The sequence below is a fragment of the Elephantulus edwardii genome, unplaced genomic scaffold, assembly GCF_000299155.1.
Source record: "Elephantulus edwardii isolate Elephantulus edwardi_28Jun2011 unplaced genomic scaffold, EleEdw1.0 scaffold00201, whole genome shotgun sequence".
In the NCBI taxonomy this organism is placed as follows: Eukaryota; Metazoa; Chordata; class Mammalia; order Macroscelidea; family Macroscelididae; genus Elephantulus; species Elephantulus edwardii.
In genome coordinates, this window is record NW_006399951.1 from 1,554,455 (window position 1) to 1,563,394 (window position 8,940).

General features: G+C 34.3%; 1 protein-coding gene across 2 annotated transcripts in view; it reads right to left on the reverse strand.

Annotated features, from left to right (window-relative positions):
* The window catches only part of CHD9 (chromodomain helicase DNA binding protein 9), a 164,533-nt gene that overhangs the window by 37,461 nt on the left and 118,132 nt on the right, over positions 1-8,940 (reverse strand). For both annotated transcript variants that reach the window (XM_006897101.1, XM_006897100.1), the window contains exons 20-23: positions 6,543-6,653; positions 2,006-2,202; positions 1,210-1,409; positions 578-737 (exon numbers count right to left, since the gene is read on the reverse strand). In XM_006897101.1, coding sequence (XP_006897163.1) covers positions 578-737; positions 1,210-1,409; positions 2,006-2,202; positions 6,543-6,653 — 668 coding nt within the window. The remainder of the gene's footprint in view (positions 1-577; positions 738-1,209; positions 1,410-2,005; positions 2,203-6,542; positions 6,654-8,940) is intronic.

The following is an 8,940-nucleotide window of genomic DNA, read 5'->3' on the forward strand; positions in this document are numbered from 1 at the left end:
AATGAAAAAAGAGGCACAAAGATATCAATCATTAAAAAATTTCAACAAGGGCATTAAAATCGGGGAAAAATTTTTACACTGAATTTTCAGATGAAATTATTTCTCATAAAATGAAACTTACTACGATAATACATTTAAAACAGGGTTTTCTAAAATCAACAGGCATTACAATTTAACTAAGAGAAAATTAAATCATTCAAGAGGCATTTCTCCTTAGTGACTCCAAGAAAGACAGTATGTATCATATAGGATTATCAGGATTTCACTCTGGTGCTGTGGGTCAGAGCCATCATGATGGCATGTAACATATGTCAGAGATGAGGGGGGAGGACGACACCGGACAGGACAGGGTTCAGATCTGCTGTCTGTTGACTTGCTATAGGTCTTTACATGACATAATAGCTCCTAATAACAAAAAGTGACAAAGAGGTACTATGATTGGCTTATAGATTCCTATAATATTAAGATTAGAACTGCTGCCTCCGTAGTCAAAACATTATGCTTTAATATTATTAATACATTCAAAAAAGTAATCTTTTAAAGAATTTTAAATGTTAAAAAAGATCTTTCTACATACTTATTACAGTGGTGTTTTATATGTTTTTTATAGCCTTCATCTTGAAGTAGTTGCTCAGGATTATATTTTCTAAGCCATTCTGCTTTTTGTATATCAAATGAGCTTGTTTGAGTCTTTACTTTCTTCCCTTTTCGACCTCTGGGTACTGGAGCTGATAGGCCTGTTAAAACAAGAAAATGTGTAATAACATCTATGAAGTAAAACACTATAAAGACAAGGCAGTTAAACGCATGGGAGGAGACTGTCCTGAGGAGCAGCTGGGGGACTCGAACCGTACGCCTTCAGAATTGCAGCACAGCTTCTTGGCACTATGCCACAACCATGTTAGTTAACACCAAACAGAATTTTTAAAAGTTTAATTTAATGTGCAGATTCCTGTGTTTCCATTCATATTTAGAAAGACTCCTAAGGCATACAATCAGGTCAATAGCTGTACATCAATACATATTTGGTAAATAATGTAAAAGTCACCATACTGGTAACATTGGTGTATTTTGAAGTTGAACATAAATTCGGAGGTGGAAGTTAAGGTTATGTTGAACATTTTATCTAATGCTTTATTATTTTATGAGAATATATGAAATATCGTTAACAAAAAGTAAATTTTAAAAGAAATTAAGTCATATTTTTACCTAGATGATTTTGTAGCTCTCGTGTTTGCCCATCTTCAGTTGGAGTAATGAGATCCCATATGAAGCCTTTAATCTTCTCATCACCTCGGTAATGAACAAGGCAGTAAGCTAAGAGGGCTCGACAAATTATCTCCACATCATGTTCATTCAACTGCCTTTTAAATCGACCATGAGAGAGTATCTCTCTCCATCGGCCCCACCTAGTCAAGAAAAAGAGACACCTGTATATTAATACTGAGCCATTTGATAAAGAAAAATATAACCCATGGTTAAAAGTCCCAAAAGATTGAAAAAAATTCTTACTAATATTATGTGCTTAACACGTTGCAGCACACTTTAAAAATTGATGACCATGCTTAGAAACTTATTTGCCATCATTTGCGGCAACGTGTTAATGAAGCTCTGCACCACATGAGTAAAATGAAGAGCTTCAGTATGAGAATTTCTACTATATTTTATTATATAACATTCTTAATTTTGTTATTAATGAATATGCAAATAACTGTGTTTGACTTTGGAGAAGCACTTATAATTTAAACACAAAGATTTTTTTTCCAATTTAAAGATACATTTTATTTCAAGAACACAAAGATTTCTATCTTTTAAAAGAATTTAAACACAAATTCATAGAATGAAAAATTAGATTTCTATCAATAGTAAAATAAAATTCATACTTGGGAACAATATAGTGTTTCTGTGACTTTATACAGGATACTAATTAATAAATGTATGTAAGATATCAAGATTATATATTATAATATATATTATATTATATAAGATATTAAAAATGTTTTACCCATAAACTAGCAGATTCTTCTCTACTCTAAAGCATTCAGTTCTCCCATAGCCATTAGAACGGTCACATAGTCTCCGGAGTTTGGGTTTTTCATCTCCTTCACTTTCAGCTTCAGATAATTCAGCCAATTCATCTTTTGTGGCACTAAAGGGTCTCGTTTGCTTCCTAATTCGTGGAGTGTCAATAACCAAGCTGTTCTGTAAAATTTAACAGCTATTACATGAAAGCTCGTACATGCTTTTGCCTGTAACAATGCTTTATAATTTCTCTTTTTAAAAGGCACAAATAAAACAACTACAGACAGATTATTCTCAGTATGCCACTCACCTACTTACTCTGCCATTTAGTCAGAAATGACTTTTATCTGACCACCTTCCTTTAGGTTCTGAGACAGAATCACATGCAAGGAGACTGCTCATCCTTCTCTCAGGGAGCGGACAGAGGATTTGAACCGCCAGAGAAATGTACCCTTTGGTTAGTTGCTAATGCCAACAGTGTTGATTGTGGATCCAAGTGAGACAAAATTATCAGCATCCTCAATCTTTTCAATATCTATCATGATGCTGACTTGCTTGCTGGAGCAAATGCTTCACGTCCACCTCATTTTCAGCCAGCAAGCTTGTGTCATCTGCATAATGCAGGTTGTTGGTGAGTCTTCCTCCAAATCTGATGCCACATTCTTCTTAAAGTCAAACTCCTGAATAATCTGTTCCACATATAGATTAAAAAGGTATGGAGAAAGGATATACTCTTGAAGCACTCCTTTCTTGATTTTGAACCATGCAGTGTTCCCTTACTTTGTTCATATGACAACTTCCAGGTCTAGATGTAGGTTTCACATGACCACAATCAAATGTTCGGGGATTCCCATTCCTCTCAATGTCAGCCTCAATTTGTTGTTATCCACACAGTCAAATGCTTCTGTATGGTCCATAAGACACAAATACATATCCTTCTGGTACTTTCTGCTTTCGGCAAAGATACTGGCAATGATATCCCTAAGGCCACAGCCACTTCTAAAACCCCAGCTTGTACTTTTGGCAGTTCTGTAAATGTACTGCTCCAGTCATTTTAAAAAATCTTCACTATTTTGCGTCCATGTGATACTAGTGATATGGTTTGATAATTTCGACACTTTGTTGGATGACCTTTTTAGGGAAGGGAATCAATATAAATCTCTTCCACTCAGTTGGCCAGAAAACTATCTGGAGATTTCTTGGTACAACCTGGTGGGTGGATACAGGGCTGCATCTATTTGTTGAAATATGTCAATTGGTATTGTATCAATTCCTCGAGCCTTATTTATTTATTTAGTGAAAATGCCTTCAGAGCAGCTTGAACTTCCTCCTATAATTAGCATTACTTCTTGGTCATTTAATGAAATTGTTCTGTGTCAGCCAATTCTTTTTGGTGTAGTGATTCTGAGTATTTCTTCCATTTTCTTTTGATGCTTTCTGGATCATTCATTATTCTGTCCATAGCATCTTTGAGTATTGTCACTGGAGGTTTGAATTTGTTCTTCGATTTCTTTAGCTTAAGAAATACTGAACAAGCTCATCCATTTTGATTTTCCAACTCCAACATTTTGACTTTTCAACTTCACTTTCCATCTAATACTTTGCTTTGTCTTCTCAAGGTGCCCTTTGAAACCATAATGCTCAACTAAACGTTCTGAATGTTTACTACTGTTTGGCATTTTAGTACAAAATTCAGTCTAATTACGATCTTTTGCATTCTTCATGGGTGATATTCTTCCCATGATCCCACAACTGGTCTGGTCTTTATTCATTAGTGTTCAAGGCCTCATAACTATTCTTGAAATGGTTTTTAAATTCATGTGGGACACACTCAGGGTCACATTTTGGTTTTTTGGGATGTGTTTTAATTTTGTTTAGCTTCAATTTGAATTTTCACAGGAGGAGTTAATGGTCCATTATACAGTCAGGACTTGGCCTAGTTTTCACATTTGCTATTCAGCTTTTCCAATGACTGTTTCCACAGATGTAATCAAACTGATTCTGGTGCTGATTAAAGCATAAAATACTTCCTCTTGATTTCTGAGGGACTGTTTTTACCCTGCCTGTAATATTTTCCATTTTTTTTTACTGAATCCAAGATAAAGAGAGCAGATAACAGTTTCCTTGATTTTAAGTGACACTGAAGAGAAATGTATTTCCCTTTTACTTTTATTTAAACAAATATTAAAAGTATAAACACAAATTGGAAATTATTCAGGATTGAGTATATTATTATAAGGTGTGGATCTAATGCTTTACCCAATGACAAAACTTGTTAATTAAAAAAACTTCTTTTTCCGCAAGCAACAAATGCTGGCGAGGTTGTGGAGAAACTGGAACCCTGATTCACTGTTGGTGGGAGTGTAAAATGGTGCAACCCCTGTGGAAAGCAGTATGGCGCTTTCTCAAAAAGTTGCAAATAGAGATACCATTTGACCCAGCAATTCCACTACTGGGAATATACCCTGAAGAGACCATAGCTGACATCCAAGCAGATATATGCACACCCATGTTTATTGCAGCTTTGTTCACAATAGCAAGGAGTTGGAAACAACCAAAGTGCCCATCAACAAACGAATGGCTAGAGAAGCTGTGGTATATTCGCACAATGGAATACTATGCTGCATTAAAAAACAAGGAACTCATGCAATATTATTCAAAATGGTTGACTCTGGAGAACATTATGCTGAGTGAAATATCCCAGTCACAAAAGGACAAATATTACATGATGCCACTGTTGTACAATGGGACTGTCCTTGGGGTTGGGGAGAGGCTGAGTAAGATGGGTTCAATAATGTATACTGCACTGAAACAGAGGAGGGAGAGAACTATCTAAAAGAGAGATGTAACTGGGTATTTCTGTCATCACAGGAGACTAGAGCGAGGGCTGCATGGTGGAGGGGACCTGGGGGAGTGTTTGTAAAACAATGAAAGAATCTTTTCTTTTACTTTTCCATAATTTTTGGACTCATGTACTTATAACTGGTTAGTCAAATTTGTGTCTTCTAGGTTGCAACACCCCCATGATACATCTTGAAGGATATGTACATGTACAGCCAAGCACAATCAATAAGAGTGCATCTGAATTCCAAAATCAATCTCCATAATAGTCTATGTGTTTCCTACTGCCAAAGGGGCCCTTTAGAGTAGTGAGAGAAGATCTTCAGCCTGAAACCCACAGCGTCCCTTTTCAGCAGGAAGTAGCTAAGAGAATACGCCGTCCCCTTTTCCTTATGACTCAGGGTGAAGTCTCTCTCAGGGAGGAGTGATAGGGAATGGCAAAGGATACACTGACAAAGAAGATTAATCAGAACTGGCTTTGACAAGCACTGTGGCATTTGGACAAGAACAAACTGGGAGGAGGGTAGAGAGAATAGTGCAACAATGAATGAGTGGAAGCCCAAAATCTCTGTAAATGTTTATGAAAATTGATAAAATATAATTATAGAAAAAAAGAAAAAAAACCTTCTTTTTCCAGTATTTTTCTCATATGAAAACTTTTATTTTTCTATTCTTTTAGTCTTCATCAGTTTTTATACTTTATATTTTAATTTCTCTATAATTTTTTTTTGGTAATATAAAATACTTCAGAAAACTCTTTAATATTTTCTAGAGTGCAAATATTTTTAAATATGTAATTTAAAAAAATCATTGCAGTATAGTTGAAGTGACTCAGTTGACTTTTCAACCAGGAACTGAGGGCTATGAATCGCATTTGTTTAATGTAGTTAAACAAATATTAAGCAATTATTTATTGAAAATATTCTTAACTCTTGAAAATACTCTTCAAGGAACTTGTTATTTGATCTTTTTTTATGGTGTCCAAAGAGCAAATTTAAACATAGGGATGTAATACTGAAGGATTCTATGGGGAAAATCCAAAACGATGCAGGAAGCATCAGAAGATGAAAGGAATGTACCAAAAATAACTTGACAACTCTAAGACAATGCAGGAACTGTCAGAAGAATAAGACTCATTGATACTGAAGGAAGGAATTAAATTTGCACCGAAGGCAGTTGCAAAAGTACAGCCCCAGGAATTGATAGAATACCAATTGACATGTTTCATCAAACAGATGCAGCCTTGGATACAGTACTCTAGGACAGAAACTTATTGTTCTCATTCCCAAAACAGGTGATGGAAAAGAATCTGGAAATTATCAAACAATTAATTCACTAAACTTACTATCCTCTTTCCCTTTCGTCATATGCCTAAATCATTCTTAAAGGAATTGGACACCAAACCCTTATATCAAGCAAGCAAAATAATAGAACGTATTTAACCTGTGATTTTGAAGATAATGAAACAATTAAAATAGCCAAATCTATGCTAGACATAAGTATTAAATTGAAACAGTACCTGCTTTAATGAGTGTACAACTGCAAAATGTAGTTTATGTAAAAATGCATTCATCAATGGCAGAATTAAACATCTTGAAATATAGTATTAGCAATAAATATTATAATGATAAAATATAACAATTTTAAAATGACATTTTTTAGACAGAAAAAATACTTACTCTGCCACTGACAGTATCTATATCAATTTCTGCCTTTTTAGCCCATTTCTGCCAGAAATTAGGATCATCTAAAGAAATATCTGTTCGGTTCCCAGAGGCCACAAAGCTTGCCTGAAATATATAATGCAATTATGAAAATGTTTTGAAGCTTCTTTCTCATTACTATCAAGTCAATCCTATTTTATAGTAACCTAAGAACAAGGGATCAGAATCTTTATTTCCCTATCCTGCACCACCCTAATGATCCTAACTACTGCAGACTACTATTGCAATGGATTAGTCTATCTCCTTAGAGGCCATCCTCTTTTGCACTCTCCTCTGCTTTTCCAGCATGATGTCTTTTAACAAGGACTGGCACACCAACAACATATCCAAAGTAATGTGAGACAAAGTTCTAACATCCTTCACACCAGACCCCTCCTTCAAAGAGCAGTCTGTTCGTTCTTTCTTGGAGACAGAATTCTTTTGGGTCTACTATATTCCCCAACATCTCAACTTATTCATTGTCAAACTTTCACAAGTATGTGAAGTAGCTGAAAACACCCTGGCTTGGGTTAAACACACATCAGACTATAACGGTAAGTCTTCAAATTTCAAATTTGGTTAATTAAGGATAAGATCTTCGTAAAGGACAGGACATTAACACAAGTCACAGATAAGCTTTCTAAAAATGGTGCAATCCTAGGTTGATTTTAAAGATTTGCGAATATAGTCGTATTTTATTTCCATCATATCTTTGTTTATATTATTATACGCTACTGAGTCATCTGACTTATAGACCTTCCACCAGGTTTTCGGAGCTATATTGAACAGAACGGCTGGTAGGTTTGGACTGGGTGCTTTGTGGTTGTCAGCACAACTCCTTATACTAGGTTTATCAAAACTTTAGATACATATTCTTAAGAAAATGAAACATAGGATATAGTAAACGAAGATAAGCATATCACTGTTTATTAGAAAATTAAAAAAAAAAAAACCAAAACAACCCAACAGTACAAAAAATAACAAACCAAACAACACAAAACTTCCCCAGCATAAAAATACTGTATAATTACTTAAAAATTTTAATAAAATACACAACAACAAAGGGAAAAAATACTGAAAACTGATTTTCTTAAATGGTGTTGAAATTTAGTGAGAAGAAATTTTGTATCTTATAGTTCAACACTATAATGTGTAGAATCATTCACTCAATCCATCAAGTTGGAACTGACTCAGCTGACCCTACAGTGGGTCTTCAGAGGCTATAAAAGGACAAGACTGCCCATCTTTCTCCAAAGGAGCAGGTAGTGGATTCAAACTTTGCACGCCTTTGGGTTAATCTAAGTCTTTACCCACTAAGCCACCAGAACTCTCCAATTTGTAGACTCATAATGATTATTCCATCTAAATCACTGAAAGCAGTGACTTAGTGCTTTATACTAATCAAAGAAACCCTGAAAACACAAATGCTTTAATGTAGAATGCCATAAAAATGTATTCTGTTAACAAATAATGGAATCTGGCTATACAAAATGATTTTCAAAGTCAGTATAATTGGGAAATATCCTTAATAACTAAGCCTAACTTTAAATAATGCCTAGTTGGTTGAGACCTAATTTATAAAAAATATAAAAAAACTACACATTTGAAAAAAAAGAGAGCCATTTTTCTGATAAAATAAGCCACTTTTGATATTTCTAATAAATTAAAGTCTGAATAATGGTTAACTAATATTTTCTTTTCAAACATGATAAAAGCACTGTAATAGTACAATAATACTGATATAATGATAAACAGATGGTATAATACATGGTACATGAGATTTACAGCAAAATAATACAGAAAAGTAAGTAGGGTAATAATAAAAGTTTAGTGTGAGTTGATAATTAAAGCTGCTTTTCATCATCATATTATTCAGGCTATATTTGCATTATAAGTTATTAAACATCTAAAAAGGTTCAAAGACAAATTATGTTAAATTATGAACACGGTAATGTAAAATCTAGTACATGACTGTTTTAATTTTGGAATATATGTTCTTTGATTTCAAGTCTATTCTACAAATATTTAGAATTCTTTCTAGTTATTATCCTTACTCTAGTTAACTAGGAGGTGAAGAGTACACTTGAAATTTCAAAACATGCACATCCAAAAACTTCTTCAACAGGGTAAAAAGGGAGGCCACTGACTGGGAAAAGGTATTCGGTAATAACATATCAGATAAGGGACTTATATCCAGAATTTATGAAATACTTGAGCACCACAACAAGATAAAGGTAAAGAATCCAATAGAAAAATGGGCACAGGATATGAACAGTCACTTCACCAAAGATGACATTCAGATGGCTAACAAGCACATGAAGAAATGCTTGAACTTCTTTCTTGATTATCATTGGTTCTCGACCATATGCTATTT